Source organism: Jaculus jaculus, chromosome 9, assembly GCF_020740685.1.
Source record: "Jaculus jaculus isolate mJacJac1 chromosome 9, mJacJac1.mat.Y.cur, whole genome shotgun sequence".
In the NCBI taxonomy this organism is placed as follows: domain Eukaryota; kingdom Metazoa; phylum Chordata; class Mammalia; order Rodentia; family Dipodidae; genus Jaculus; species Jaculus jaculus.
In genome coordinates, this window is record NC_059110.1 from 97,624,896 (window position 1) to 97,641,427 (window position 16,532).

Here is a 16,532-nt window from a genome sequence, read left to right on the forward strand (position 1 = left end):
AAACAGGTTTTATTTTAGGTGGAGTAACTTGAGAAACCATCTCATGACATTTGATCAGAAACCTGAAAGTAAAGGAACAAGTCACGAAGGCCTGAAGGAAAACCCACGCAAGGTTCTATGCAAAGCTTTTGTAGCATCAAAAAGCTGGAATTCCGGAAATGGAAACCAGCCAGTATGGCTGAGGCAATTCCAAGTGACCAAGAAAGGTACAAAGCCAAGTCAAAAATAGCAAGGAGCAGACTGTGGGTCTGAGCAGTTCTGTGCTTTCTGCTGAGAGCTATGGAGCCAGAAATTTAGGGTCTTAGTCAAGATGCTAACAGCACTGTTTCAACAAGTTCGTGGAGTATCTCAACCTTTTTGTTTTAAAAATAATGGTGTTGCTAGGCTGGAGAGATGGCTTAGCAGTTAAGCGCTTGCCTGTGAAGCCTAAGGACCCCGGTTCAAGGCTTGATTCCCCAGGACCCACGTTAGCCAGATGCACAAGGGGGTGCATGCGTTTGGAGTTTGTTTGCAGTGGCTGGGAGCCCTAGCGCACCCATTCTCTCTCTCTCTCTCTCTCTGTTGCTCTCAACTAAAAAAATAAAAATGAACAAAAAATTAAAAAATAAAAATAATAGTGCTGGAGACCAAACTTAGGGACATGTGTAAGCAAGGCAGTGTTTGGAGCTACCTTCTGATGCTTTATGTGATATCATTTGTTGTTTTCAGACAGATTCTCACTATGTTGCTTAGCTTGGCCTTGAATTCAAAATTCTCCTGCCTCATACTCTTGAATGGTAGGATTACACTCATGCACCATCACACCTGTCCCACAAAGGGATTTAACTTAAATTTTTATTTAAGACAAGATTAAAAAACAAAACAGTAACAATAAAAATCCTCCTGATCCTCCTGCTTCTACTTTCAGAATGCTAGGAAGAGAGGTGTGTACTGCTAGATCCAAATGCTGGGGTTAAAAACAGATGTGGGCCACCACACCAGGCTCTTTTTAAAAAAAATTTTTGTTTTTAAGCTTCTTAATGTTATAATTAAATGATACAAGTTAATTTACTTCTCCTTGAACAAATGATAACTGAAATACTAAGCTCTAAGGCTAAAGAAATGAAAACTGAAGCAAAAAAATCTGAGAACTTAATTATAAAAGAAATAAGAATAAAAATCTGGCAGTATTCTTTTAAAAGTACTAACAATCAAAAGAGGAAATGAACCTTCCTATGAAGAGATATTATAGGCAGACTAACCAAGCACAAAGCAGCAATCTTTTTTTTCACTTAAAGGTTATCTTTGAGGGAAAAGCTGAGAAAATTCTGAATTTTAACACTATCATACTAGACAGGTTGTTCAGAAAATGATGACAGCCAAGACATATCACAACCTATATAGCTATATACTTTTGGGGAGAAGTTTATCTTTTAATCTCAAATGTAGGACATTTGTCAGCATTCTATTTCATTATATGAAATGCTCTAAGGGTTTCAGCTACTTCTTGTAAAGCCCAGAAAATAAATTCTTTGAAATAGCCAGGCATGGTGGCATATTAATCCCAGCATTCTGGATGCACAGGTAGGAGGCTCACCAAGAACCTGAGGCCAGCTTGGGACTAGAGAGTAATTTTCTAGGCTAGAGGGAGACACTACCTCCAAAAGAGCCAAAATAAATAAATTCTTCAAAAGAACATCAGCCAATACAACTGTAGACTATCAACAAATGATATCAGGTTGAGAGGTAATAAAAGCTATTTCATACATATATACATGTATATGGAAAAATATATACATATATGAAAGCTATATTGACTTTGTTTTCAATCTAAAATTTTCCCAGAAGACAAAAATTGAAAGTATTACACATATGCACCTTAGCAGCAGGTAAGTGGTAATCTGAGTATTCTATAGTTTTCTTGGTCTTTAACAGACAGCTGCAAACTTTAAATCTTTATTTTCCTCACAAATTAACTGTTAGGTCTGAGACTACAACTAAAAACAAAGTTAAATATTAAACAGTTAACTGCTTTTAAGAATCTTTAAACCATGACTCTTTTACTCAACTTCCTTACAACTAAATTCAAGTAACACAAAACTGAGTTTACTAGATTCTACCTTTGACTTACGAATTACAAACATTTTCTAGATTCAGGCAGATTTGATGCAAGAACTAAACCTAGAAAGGCAATAATACAGTCTTCTTTACCTATAATAAAGGCTCTTCAAAACAATACCGGAGATAAACTGATTTTCATACTGAAAAGAAACTTAGCCAGGGTGGTGGAGCACTCCTTTTATCCCAGCATTTGCAAGGCTGAGGCAGGAGGATCACCACTGAGTTCAAGGCCAGCTTGAGCTACAGAGCAAGTTCCAGGTCAGTCTGGGCTAGAGTGAGACCCTGCCTCAAAACAAGAAAAGAAAAAATAAATAACCTTCAATTTTTTTTTCTTTTGAAAATTAAAATGAAAAGGAAAAAAAAATAAAACAGTGCTATACTTTTCTTCTTTTAAACAGATGGTCATTCGTAAGTACTATTACTAATTTCCTTCCTCATTTCGTAAAAAAACCACAGAGTAATTAAGTTTAGAAGAAACAGCATAGTACAGAATTTGAGAATCTCAAGATTTTCACATTTAGGGGAAAAAAATATTTTAAACCACGAGCAAGCCCTTGTAGAACTGCTGACCTTCAACCCATGCAGAAAACACATAACCAAAAACCACTTACCTTGAGAAAATTCTTGACTCTCTCGGGATCATAGCAATTGCTTTCTCGGCAGATTCTTTCTACTTCTTTGATCTGCCCAGTCTTGCAAGCTGCCTGAATATATTTAAAGTGCACATCTGGGTCCTGACTAAAATTAACAATGGATCCCAGAAAATAAAAAAGACCTTAAAGAAACAAATAATTGAAATTAAGCATATGCACACTTTTGAAAATATCAGAAATAAGAAACATTTAAGCAATTAAAAAAGAAGCTATAGTATATATTCCTAAATAAAACTGGCTGGTTACAAAGATTATTGAGTTGGGGGCTGGGGAGATGGCTCCAGGTTAAAGGCACTTATTGCCCAGCCTGGGTTCAATTCCTCAGTACCCATGTGAAGCCAGATGTATACAGTGGTACATACATCTGGAGTTCATTTACAATGGCAAGAGGCCCTGGTGAGTCTATTATACATTTTCTCTCCCTGCACTCCCTCTCTCTGTCAGTTTTTCAAAGGAAAAAATAATTTTTTTTTTTTTACAAAGCCAACAATAGGGGTTGGAGAGATGACTTAGCAGTTAAGGCCTTTGTCTGCAAAGCCCAAGGACCCATGTTCAACAACCCTGATCCCACATAAGCCAGACATACAAGGTGACCCATGAGCAAGGTCCCATATGCACAAAAGATGGCGTACACATCTGGAGTTCTATTACAGTAGCTAGAGGCCCTAGCATGCCAATTCTTTCTCTCTTGCATTGAAAAAAAAAAGAAAAGAAATGGGAGCTGGGCGTGGTGGCGCACGCCTTTAATCCCAGTACTTGGGAGGCAGAGTTAGGAGAATCACAGTGAGTTTGAGGCCACCCTGAAACTACAGAGTGAATTCCAGGACAGCCTAAGCTAGAGTGAGACCTTATCTCAAAACACACACACACACACACACACACACACACACACACACACACACAACAACAACAACAACAACAACAACCAAAAAGGAAATGGGACTAGTCTGTCAGGCCTTGCCTCAAAATAATGGTAACAACAATAATAATAATAATAATAACAACAACAACAACAAAGCCAACAAAATGCTAGTGAGATGGCTCATCAGTTAAGATGCATGCCTGCGAAGCCTAACAACCAGGGTTCAACTCCCCAGTACTCACATAAAGCCAGATGCACAAAGTGGCACATGCATCTGGAGTTTGTTTGCAATAGCAGGAGGCTCTGGAGTGCCCTTTCAATCTCCTTATAAATATTAAAAAAAAAAAAAAAAAACTATTTTTTTAAACTGAGAAAAAGAATTATACCTTTATTACTGGGATGGATGGTTGGATCAAAACCCCATGGCTAACATTCAGGGTGAGAGACTTGAAACTTTATCAAATTTTACAAGTTTCATTAAGTTTAGAACAAGTTACAGTAACAATTTAATTAAGTCTTACTATGAAAACACTTTAACATTATGATACTGTAGCCTTATATATTTGCTTTTCTTTTGGTTTTTCAAGGTAGGGTATCGCTTTAGCCTAGACTGACCTGGAATCCACTATGTAGTCTCAAGAGTGGCTAAGAAACTCACAGTGATCCTCCTCCCTCTGCCCCCCAAGTGCTGAGTTTAAAGGCGTGCTCCACCACACCTGGCTTATTGTAGCCATTTTTAGGGACCTTAATGACCTCAGCTATCCTTGAGGTTCATAAAATGGCATCACTATTACCAGCTTTAAACAGACTTGCTGATATAAAAAATATTTTTTAAAAGCCAGCAAAAAGCTTGTTAAAAATGCTAATTAGGAAGAGAAAGGAAGGGAGGAGGGTACTTAATAGGTTGATATTGTTACTTAATAGGTTGATATTGTATATATGTAAGTACAATGATTGTGATGGGGAGGTAATATGATGGAGAATGGAATTTCAAAGGGGAAAGTGGGGGGGGAGGGAATTACCATGGGATTTTTTTTATAATCATGGAAAATGCTAATAAAAATTAAAAAATAAAAAAAAAATTTAAAAAACAATAAAAAAAAATGCTAATTAGCCAGGCATAGTGGTGGCCTATGCCTTTAATCCCAGCACTCGGGAGGCTGAGGTAGGAGGATCACTGTGAGTTCGAGGCCACCCTGAGACTACATAGTGAATTCCAGGTCAGCCTGGGCTAGAGTGAAACCCTACCTTGGAAAAAAAAAAAAAAAAAAAAGAAAGAATATTAATTGATCCATGTATCAATCCAATAAGACAGATTCTTATTTTAATCCATATAGTAATTTAATTCTTTGAGCTAGGGCCTTACTCAGTAGGCCTGGTTGACCTGGAATTTACTCTGTAGCCCAGCCTTGCCTCGAACTTGTGGGTGTTCCTCCTGTCTTTGCCTCCTTGAGTGCTGGGATACAAAGGAGTGACCACTATGCTTGTTTTTTTTTTGTTGTTGTTTGTTTATTTTTCAAGGTAGGGTCTCACTCTAGCCCAGGCTGACTTGGAATTCATTATGTAGTCTCAGGGTGGCTTTGAACTCATGTTGTCTATAATGTATATCCCTAGGATCTGATATATAAAGGAAATTAAGCTTTTAGAAAGACAATTTCTAATCACACAATGATAAGCATTACTTTTGTTGGTTATCTTAAGAAATTGTAAGTAAATTTCTAATTACCTTCAAAACTCTTGAAAGATTCAAGAAGTTCAATCAAAGACTGAGTTGACAGTTGTTCATGATACTTAGAAGCCACTTGAACACAGATTTGCAGGTTTTGACGAATATTGGCAGACAGCATGGCTCTGAGACATTCTAGGGAGTCTTCAACAGATAATGACCCAAAATAATTCACTAACCACTAGAGGAGGGAAAGGGAGAGCATTAAATTAACACCATATCCAGTACCATGTCCACATTTCAATATACCAACTAAAACTATAGGTAGAAGCCAGGTATGGTGATGCATACCTGTAATCGCAGCACTCAGGAGGCAGAGGTAGGATTGCCACAAATTCAAGGCCAGCCTGTGACTACACAGTGAGTTCTAGGTCAGCCTGGGCTAGAGTGAGACCCTACTTCAAAAACAAAACAAAATAAGCCAGGCATGGTGGCACACACCATTAATCCCAGCATTTCAGAGGCAGAGGTAGGAGGATCGCCATGAGTTTGAGGCCACCCTGAGACTACATAGTGAATTCCAAATCAGCTTGGGCTAGAGTGAGACCCTACCTCAACAAAACAAAACAAAAACCAACCAAACAACCAACAAACAAAGCAAAGCAGGTGGAAACAAAATACCTCAGGGTTAAGAAGATGGGTATGGACAACTGCACGTTTTATATCATATAAATCAGTGAAGTGTTCCAACGCACGCTGCAAAAGGCCAGCCTTTTCACAAAGCTGAGCAATATGAGCCCGGTCATAATGGGTGAACATCTGATTCCCTAGGATGGCATCTGCAACCTATAAAAGAGGAAACAGAATCAGTTGGTTTTCCCATCTTATTGTATCAATATACACTAACATACAAACTACATATTAAGATCCACTATTGAACTGGTAAAGGAAATAAGTACAAAAAAATGCTAGCTAAATTTTCTCAAGTGAATAATAAATGCCACATAGCTGTAACAGTATGTGAAGTTCTGACTAAAACTAGGTTGGCAGCATGACTAGAAAGCATGAGAGCACATACTTGAGGAGCATGTATGAGATTCATCTCCAGTAACCGTGTCTGTAAAGGACCTTCAGATGGGCGATTATTCTTCAGAGCATCAAGCAAGAATGCAGTGCACTGCTGGATTAGATTGTATTCCATAAAGACATCCACGATCTACCAGAAAAGGAAAATCAGGAAGAGTCAAGATACTGATACAGGAGAAGGAACAGAGAACAGGTGTATGTATGAACAGGAACAAAGAACAATGTTATACATATATGAACATGTCATAAAATTCATCATTTCGTAATCTTAAAAAAAGACAGATTTTTTTTTTAAGAGACACTATTAGCTGAGTATGGTGGCTCACAACTTTAATCTCAGCATTTGGAAGGCTGAGGTATGAGTATTCCTGAGTTCAAGTCCAGCCTGGCCTACAAAGTGAATTCCAGGTCAGCCTAGACTAATAATTCAAAGACAATACTAACAATATATGAACAAAATGAGCACAATCTCTTTCTATATTAAAAAAATGTAAAGGAGTCTTGGGAGATGGGTAACAGCATAAGTAAGAATGCTATACAGGCATGAAGACCTGAGTTTTAGCCGCAGCACACGCAATTAAAAAAAGGAAACAGGCATGGTGGTACACTAAATCTCAGCACTTGGGAGGTACAGGTAGGAGGATTGCATTGCTGTAAGCTCAAAGACACCCTGAAACTACACAGTGAATTAATTCTAGTACAGACTGGGCTAGAGCACCACACACAAATATAGCTGTAACCCCATTGCTGAGGAGGACAAAGACAACAGTATTAGGTTCATGGAGAGCTCCAGGCTCAGTGGGAGACTGTCTCTGGCAAGTAAGGGGGAAGAGTGATAAGACACCTTCCTCTGGTCTCCACATGTTACATGTGTATGGAGCCCACAAATCTGTACACAAATGTACACACACCATGCACACACCCAGTATCTTACTGCCCATTCTTCTGCAAAGTGACTACTCTAATTTTCATAAGCTGAAAGTTTAGTCTATTCTGCAAAGCTGGTTAAAAGATTCCCCACACTTTCTATTTCCATGAACTACAAAGTACAGCTTTAGTAATGATATTACCTGTGTGATATCAGCAAGAGGCTCTTCATCCTGAACTAACATTTGAGCAAACTGTTGTCCCTGGTCTGGACTGATCCGCATTACATTTCTCAGCAGAAAGATCCAGTCTGGAGTATACCCAACCTACAAATGGACAAAGTCTTAAACCTTGCTACAAAGCTTCATTCTTATAGCATTTAAAGGCTTTTTCTAAAGCAAAATCTTGTTAATACAGAATTACTAGTGAAGGTACAATTTCATTTGCAATTTATACACAGACCATGCTAGTGACATATGGGAACAAATAGAAAGTTTTTAAAAACTGACTCAATTACTGTCAATGACCAGTTCCTAACATGTTAAATGTGCCCCCACTATCTTAAATTACAAGCCATGCAGGAGTATTTTTGTTTCATTTTTCAATGGTATGAACTCTACACACAGCAGCTATGAAGTTAGTAAAGGCTGATTTCTCTCAATGGTTTTATGAATTTATATTGAACTCACTTTTTTTGCATATAAAACAATCTTCTGGACTTGACCCGTTTCTGCAAAGCACTGAATGACTTTATTTGGGACATTAGCCCTGAGGTACACACTAAGTGCCAATGTTGGGTCTACAGATTTTACAAGATCACCCAGTTCTTCAGAACATTCCAGCTGTCCAAAAGGAGGGAAAAAAAATTGGTTAGTGGTCCATTAGCTGCTGTATATTTAAGTGCTTAATGCTATTTCCTTATAAATAAGAGCCAATATGGTTGGCACTACTACTTTTCCCAAAATACACTATAAATATGCATGGGCTGTACTCTTACAATATTTTTATGTACATTAATTTTTTGAGACAGACAGACACAGAAGGAGAGAGAGAATGAGCGTACAGGCCTCCAGCTGCTACAAACTCCAGATGCATGCGCCACTCTGTGCATATGGCTTACATGGGTCCTGGAAAATCGAACCTAGATCTTGTGGTTTTGCAGGCAAGTACCTTAACTGTTAAGCCATTTCCCCAGCCCGTGATTGGTATTCTTGGTATTGTATTCACAGCAAAGTCTGTAGTTCTCCATAATTCCTACCTAAGCAAAGCCCCCCAACACTTTAGACAAAAACTTTGGACACTACCAACTACTTTATTGGAAATTTAATGATGTGAATTATAGCAGAACCTTATACTTCTTTAAAGTACAGTCTCACTCTAGCCCAGGCTGACCTGGAATAGTCTTAGGGTGGCCTTGAACTCACAGCGATCTCCTATCTCTGCCTCCCAAGGGCTGGGATTAAAGGTGTGTACCACCACACTTGAGTAAAAACATTTTTTAAAATTTACTTGCAAGGAGAATGGTCCAGCTAGGGCCTCTTGTTACAAACTCCAGATGTATGTATCACTTTGTTTATTATCTGGCTGTTCATGGGTGGTACTAGGGAATCGAACTTGGATTAGCAGGCTTTGGAAGCAAGTGCCTCTAGCCACAAATCCATCTCCCCAGCCCCAGAACCTTATAATTCTAACATCAAAGATATTCAGATATGAGTATGGCATGGTGGCACACACCTTTAATTCCAGCCCTTGGGAGGCAGAGGTAGGAGGATTGCAATGAGTTTGAAGAGAGTCTGAGACTACAGTGAATTCCAGGTCAGCCTGGGATAGTACCCGGAAAAATCAAAAAAAAAAAAAAAATTTCAGAAAAAGATATCCACATTTCCAATTTTTTTCTCCTTTTGTGTTTTTTAATTTCTTGACAATGATATATATAAAATAATTGTTTTAAAATTTTATGAGAGAGGAAGAATGAGCATGCTAGTGACTCTAGCCACTGCATACAAACTCCAGCCATATGCACCACCCTGTGCACCTGAGTTCACGTGGACACTAGAGAATCAAACCCGGTCCCTTAACTGAACCATCTCTCCAGCCCTAATGGTGTATTTTAATCCTATGAGCTACTCTTGCCCCTCCCATTCCTGCCAAACCCTTCACCTCACACCAGTTCCTCTGGAAGAAAATTTTGACCAGATTCTTTTGAACTTTTTAAAAAAAAAATCTATTTATTTGTATGCATGCACATATGGGTGCTCCAGGGTCTCTTGACACTGCAAACAAATGTCCATCTGGCTTTATGTGGGTGGATGGAAAAATCAAACTTTAGTTGAGAGGCTTTGAAAGCAAGTGTCTTTAACCACTGAGGCATCTTCTCGGCCCCATATACTTAATGTATCTATTTAATTTGGGAGCCAAGTGTAGTGGCACATGCCTTTAATCTCAGCACTCAGGAGGCAGTCAGGAGGTATCACCATGAGTTCAAGGCCACACTGAGACTACATAGTGAATTCCAGGTGAGCCTAGAGTGAGACCCTACCTCGAAAAACAAACAAACAAAAAAAAAAAACACATCAATTTATTCATTTGAAAGAGAGAGGCAGATGAGAGGGTGGGAACAACAGGCACACCAGAGCCTTTAGCCACTGTAAACAAACTCTAGATGCACAGGCCACCATGTGCATCTGGCTTACATGGGTACTGGGGAATCAGGCCTGGGTTTTTAGGCTTCGTAGGCAAGTGCCTTAACCATTCCCCCTAGCCCTATAATGCATTTTGATCAAAATCCGTTCCTGGTACTTTCTCTTGCCCACCTTCTCCAGCCTCCTTTTTCTTTTCTTTTCTTTTTCCAACTAGTCCCTATTCTACTTTGACGACTTTATGCCCAGTTTTCCAAAAATAGTTTGTTTCTTTGTGGCTGGAGAGAGATTCAACCCATTGGTTTAAGCACGCTAGGAAAGCACTCTTGCTGAACTATACCCCAAATCAATAATGCAAACTTTAATATTTACTGTAAAGTGAAATTTTGACAGTGCCAGGTATGGTGCTGGTTTATCTACAGAGCCAATGAGGCATTAGGAGGATTGTAAGACCAAGACCAACTGAGCTAAATATAGAGACTCTGTCTCAAAACAAATGAGTAAATGTAGTGGAGCCAAATGACACCTATTCCTTACATAAGTACCAGTTAAAAATAGGATGTAACCGAAGACCTAGAGATCCACCAACTTCTTGATTTGAGGATTAAAGATGATAAGACAGGACACTAATTTTACAAGGTCAAACAGATAAAAACTTTATAATTTCTAGGTAGTACACAATCCCTTAGGGAACTGCACAATGTGGAAGTAAGTGTCCTAAGAGTTCTGCATTACATGCTAGAGTTGATTTTCTACTTTTTTATTTTTGCAAGGGTGGAGTGGGTGATGCTGGGAACTGGACTACTGGGCCACATCCTCAGCCATATATTTTCTGTTTTTAATGATAACTTCAGAGAATAGTCATTTTAATTGATACTCAATGCTGGCAGTAAGGTCTATCAGTCGATACATTTGAACTGAAAATGCTAACTAGTGAATAGAACCCCACATGACTATTCACTAAAAAATATTATACCCCAAAAGCTGTCACCCATTTAAACCTTGGCTATTCCCACATTCCTTATCTTAAGCAATTAGAAAGGGCCTTAAATACATGCTAGTATGGCTAGTAATAATTCTTCAGTAGAGATTCTGTCTGCCCAAGCATTTCAATTCTGATGCACTGGCCTTCCAATATCCTGGGTGATTGCCAGATGCTGGTTGAAGACATAAGGAGTTAGAACTGGGGACACCGCTAGACATGGTGGCGCACGCCTTTAATCCCAGCACTCGGGAGGCAGAGGTAGGAGGATCACTATGAGTTCAAGTCCACCCTGAGACTCCAAAGTGAATTCTAGGTCAGTCTGGGCTAGAGCAAGAAAAAAAAAAGTTAGGAATGCAAAAAATGCTAGCAAAACACAATAATGCTCAAAGTTTAACAAATTTAAAAGCAACTCACAAGCTGGGTGTGGGGGCATGTGCCTTCATAATCCTAGCTTTCAGGAGGCTTGAGGTAGAAGGACTGCTACAAGTGCCAGGTCACCCTGGGCTACAGAGTGAGTTCTACATCAGCCTGGGCTAGACTGAGACCCTGCTTCCTGAGTTAATTCCCCAGTACCCATGTAAAGGAAGACACAAAGTGACAAGTGCATCTGGAGTTTGTAGCAGCAAGAGGCCCAAATATATAATTAAAAATATATAAATGAGCCTGGCATGGTGGCGCAAGCCTTTAATCCCAGCACTTGGGAGGCAGAGGTAGAGGATTGCCATGAGTTCGAGGCCACCCTGAGACTCCATAGTAAATTCCAGTCAGCCTGGGCTACAGTGAGACCCTACCTCGAAAAACTAACTAACTAACTAACTAACTAAATATATGTGTGTGTGTGTGTGTGTGTGTGTGTGTGTGTGTGTGTGTATGTATGTGTGTATGTATGTATGTGTATACATATATATATTTATGAATGGATATTTTTTAGAAAGCATTTGCTTAAAAAGTTTCTGGAGCTGGAGAGATGACTCAGCAGTTAAAGAAAGGTACTTTCTTACAAAACCTGACATAGTAGATTTCATTCCCTACTACCCACAGAAAGCCAGAAGCACAAAGTAGCACATGAATCTGAAGTTTGTAGTAGTGGGAGACCTTGGTGTGTCCATACTCACTCTTTCTGCCTGCTTTCTGTCTATCTGTATCTGTCTCTCTCCCTTTCTCAAATAAATAAACAAGCTCCAGGCTGGCCTCAGCAGATAAGGTGCTTGTTTGCACAGCCTAACAATTTGGGTTCAATTCCCCAGTATCCATGTAAGCCATATGCACAAAGTGATACATGCAAGTGGAATTCGTATGCAGCAGCTAGAGGCCCTGGCATGCTTGCTCTCTCTCTCTCTCTGTGTGTCTCTCCCTCCCTCCCTCCCTCCTTCCCTCTCTCTCTCTGTCCTTCTATGCCTGTGCTCTACCTCTACATGCAAATTAATTAAAAAAAAAACTTTTTAAAAGGATTCCTGTCTGCAGCCAATTTAAATACTTTTTCATGTTTTATCCATTAACATTCTGCAAAATCAGTGCAACAGCTCCTCACTACTTACAGTAGCTAGCTTGGCTGTCTTGTGAATGTATGCATCATCCAAATTATATATAACATTCTCCTTGACAGCCAAACATGTTTTTATTTACCAATTTACTAGCAGCAAATTCTACAATTTTGATGGGATTCTCAACGTTTGACAAGACTGGATACTTTGAGTGCTGGAACTACTGTGCATACCAAGTATGCAAAATGGAAGATCAGGTCATATCCTGATCCATGTCAAATAACCTGACAAATATGACTGTATAATAAAGTAAGCACCCCATATCATGCTGTTTCAAAACAAAACAAAACAGTAATTCACTTCCGGGTTAGCAGTTTTAACCAACAAGCAAGAATCCTGGATTATGTTTTCAAATTCTAAGCAAAACAAACATATCCATCTCACATCAACAGATGCAAAAACTATTTCTCAAAAGGTACTAACTATATGCATTTTTACTAATACGTATTCTATAAGCAATAAATAACAGATGGAGACATTTTGGTGCAGGTAAAACAGTTTTTATTTGCTAATCTGGTTTAAATTTAATCAAAGCAAAATTGTGTCAGTACAAATTAACATACCTTATCCTCTTTCAACCACTTCTCCAAAAGTTGTTTCCGCCCTTGTTGAAGTACAGGCCTACATAGTTCTAAGGACTCATATTTGTTCAGCTGGCTCTGGTCTAAAAGTATTCCAAAGTACTGAAGCAGAGGTGAAGTCTGACCTGGTTGAGCCGGGACACTCTGGAACCGACGGATGGTGTCTGGAGTACGAAGAATTCCCTTAAAAAAGGACACATGTTAAAACATCTTCACAGATAACCCAAACATCACACTAGTAATCCTAAAGGTCTCCTGGGCCAATTGTTTCCCCAATGTATATGGAGTGTGTGTGCGCGTACGTGCATGCGTAAGCCAGAGGGTGACACCTGGCATCTTTCTCCACTGCTCTCCTCTTTGTTTTACTGAGCCAGGGTCTCTCACTTAGGCCCGGAGCTCGCTGTGTCAGCTGGTCTTGCTAGTCACATTATCCCAAGGGTTCTCTGTCTCGGCCTTTCCCACATTGACATTATAGGCAGGCCTAATGCCCACTTGGCATTTACATGGGTGCTGAAAATCCTAACCATGGTCCTCACATTTGCACGGCAATTGCTCTACTAAATGAGCATCTTGCCAGGCAAGGTGGTGCACACCATTAATCCCAGGGCTCAGGAGGCAGAGGTAGGAAGACCATTGTGAGTTCAAGGCCAGTCTGGGACTACATCGTGAATTCCAGGACAACCTGGCTAGAGTGAGACCCTACCTCAGAAAAAAAAGAAAAAAAAAAAAAAAAACCTGTACATTTTGAATGAGCCATCTCTGCAGCACCTCTTAGTTAATTTTAAATGCATACATTATTAACTCAAATTTCAAATCTTAACCACCTATTGTAAGGTACAGTCAATGTTTATTACATCTTTGGTTCATTTCGTTATTAAATCAACTCCATATTAAATTAAGTACACGTTTCGTAATATTGGTTAGGAATGTAAGGTTTACCATAAAGCAATGTAAACGTTGATGAGAATAAACTTGGTTCACATTCTGGCAGCTTTACCACCACAAACTGGATAGCTCTGTTAAGTGACTAGCTCTCCACAATCAGTAGGCATCATTAATGAGCTCCAACAGTATTATACTACACACAGCTATACCTATGTAAATCACCACTTGCTACATCTATAGTATCCTTCTAACATTCTAAGTCTTAAAACACCAATCTGGAAGATTGACGAGTATCATATCCAACTAAAGGAAAATGTAACTTGAAAATGGTTATTTTTTGTACAAAGCTGGTATTTCTTCTGGAACTAGCAGAAATAGAGAGTATTAGCATTAACCCAATCTCAGGAACTCCAATATCGTGGTCATTTACCTTCGGTGCATTAGCAGCCACCTTTGCGGCCTCTGAGTAATTCCCCTGGGAGAAAAGGGCATTGAATTTACGGGCAAAGAGTTCTTCAGCGCCGGCTAAGTTGTTCCGAACAGCCATTCTTAGAGCCAAATCAGGGTTTTGTAGGACATTGGTGATGTAAGGAATGATGTTTTCCTCTTCCACACACACTGACAAAACCTGTAATTTAATAGATAAAGAATAATTGAGGTGTGTTCCCTTGGATAATGATACCCAATCTGTTTAGAACAGGTTACTACTGAATCATGAAAGTAACCACACTATGAAATTTAGAAAACTGTCTTTTTTGTTGTCATAATAATTTGTGTGAAAATGTAATAAAAATCCATGATGTGTGCAATACATGCTAACAAAAAAAAAAAAATTAAATTCTAATAAAAGTGCCTTTAACCCCAGCACTTGGGAAGCAAAGGTAAGAGGGCTGCTGTGAGTTCAACGTCACCCTTAGACTACACAGTGAATTCTAGGTAAGCCTGGGCTAGAGGGAGACCCAACCTCAAATGCAAATAAGAATCTGCTCTTCATATTCTACTATTCCTTTATCTGTTTGTTTATTTTCTGAGATATGGTCTCATGTATGGTAACTGCCTCTACCTCCCCAAGTCTGGGATACAGGCATACAGATCACACCTAGCTTGTACTAACCCTTTGGGAGAAAAGGAAGAAATTTTAAACTCTAAGATTCTTCTACTTCTAGGTCAAATTTCCACCCCCAAAGTTTAGGCCATCCTATACCTGCAATGTGCCATTCTATTCCAATTAAAGCACACTACTTAAAGGATATAGTCAAAGCTGAGAGTGTAACACAGTGGCATATCTTGTGCTAATGGGCCAGGCTCTGTATCCAATCGCTAGCATCACACACACATACATTTAAAAAAGAAGCTGGGCTGGAGACATGGCTTAGCGGTTAAGGCATTTGCCTGCCAAGCTAAAGGATTCAGGTTTGATTCCCCAGGTCCCATGTAAGACAGATGCACAAGAGGGTGCATGCATCTGCATTTTGTTTGCAGCGGCTGGAGGCCCTGGTACACCCATTCATTCTCTCTCAAATACATAAACACAAAAGAAAAGAATATTAAAAAAAAAAAAAAAAGAAGAAGCTGCTCCATCCAGGCCAGCCTGGGCTAGAGCAAGAGCCTACCTCAAAAAGCCAAAGAAAACTAAAAAAGGGACTTCTCTATGTGTGCATGTGAATATGGGCACAGGTATATATTGCGGTCAGGGACAATCCAATGTCAGCCCTCACCTTCATTGGCACACCAAGGCCTCAGGCACTGTAATGAAACTCCAGATGTATGTGCCACCTTGTACGCATGTGACCTTGCACCCTTGCATAACTTTGTGCATCTGTCTTATGTGGGATCTGGAGAGTTGAACATGGGTCCTTAGGCTTCGCAGGTAAGCGTCTTAATTGCTAAGCCATCTTCCAGCCCTTGTACCATTTTTTTGGAGACAAGGTTTATTGTTGCTGTTTATTGTTGCAAAGTCAAGATTAACTAGATCAAGAGCTTCAGTATTCTCCAGACTCTGTTTGCCACTGCCTGAGACAAACTCAGGTCTTTATGCATCCACTACTGTGTCTGATTTATGTGGGTTCTGAAGCTCTGAACTCCAGGCACCAGGCATCTTGCCACACAATTGTGCTATTTTCTTGCACACAACTTTACGTGAATGACTGGAGATTTGAACATGGTCAATAGACTTGGTAAGCAAGTGCATTCTTCCTAGTCTCTCCACGTTATTTTGTTTCTAATTTTTAAATTAAAAAAAAAAGTCTCCCACTGAAGCAGACTAGCTGGCCTGCAGTCCCCAGGGATGTTTCTGTCTTTTTCCTCAGTGCTGGAATTATAAGTGTGTGCTGTCATGCCCAGCTTTTATGGGTGCTGGAGATACAAACTCAGCTTCTTACATTTGCATGGCAGTTGAGATAGGAGACAGAAGTAGAAAAAGATTCTTCCTCTAGAAGAATTAACTCTTAATCAGCTTAACTTTTTAATTTTTTTGAAAATTTAACCAAATTTGAAGATATGGCTCAGTGGTTAAAGGCATTTGTGTGCAAAGCCTGACATTCTGGGTTCAATTACCAGGACCCAGAGGCCCTAGTGTTCCCATTCCCTCTCGTTCTCTTTGCTTATATATTAATTAATTAAATAAAGGAGGAAAACATCCTAATCTACTTCCTTTGTTTATTT

The 16,532-nt window shown here is 39.4% G+C and overlaps 1 protein-coding gene across 1 annotated transcript in view; it reads right to left on the reverse strand.

The window, feature by feature from the left end:
- Cltc (clathrin heavy chain) overlaps window positions 1-16,532 on the reverse strand; it is a 79,845-nt gene that overhangs the window by 30,580 nt on the left and 32,733 nt on the right. Inside the window, exons 7-14 of the mRNA XM_045158028.1 lie at window positions 14,299-14,496; window positions 12,966-13,166; window positions 7,924-8,076; window positions 7,438-7,560; window positions 6,360-6,497; window positions 5,963-6,127; window positions 5,342-5,522; window positions 2,712-2,875 (exon numbers count right to left, since the gene is read on the reverse strand). Of these exons, the coding sequence (XP_045013963.1) occupies window positions 2,712-2,875; window positions 5,342-5,522; window positions 5,963-6,127; window positions 6,360-6,497; window positions 7,438-7,560; window positions 7,924-8,076; window positions 12,966-13,166; window positions 14,299-14,496 (1,323 nt within the window). The remainder of the gene's footprint in view (window positions 1-2,711; window positions 2,876-5,341; window positions 5,523-5,962; window positions 6,128-6,359; window positions 6,498-7,437; window positions 7,561-7,923; window positions 8,077-12,965; window positions 13,167-14,298; window positions 14,497-16,532) is intronic.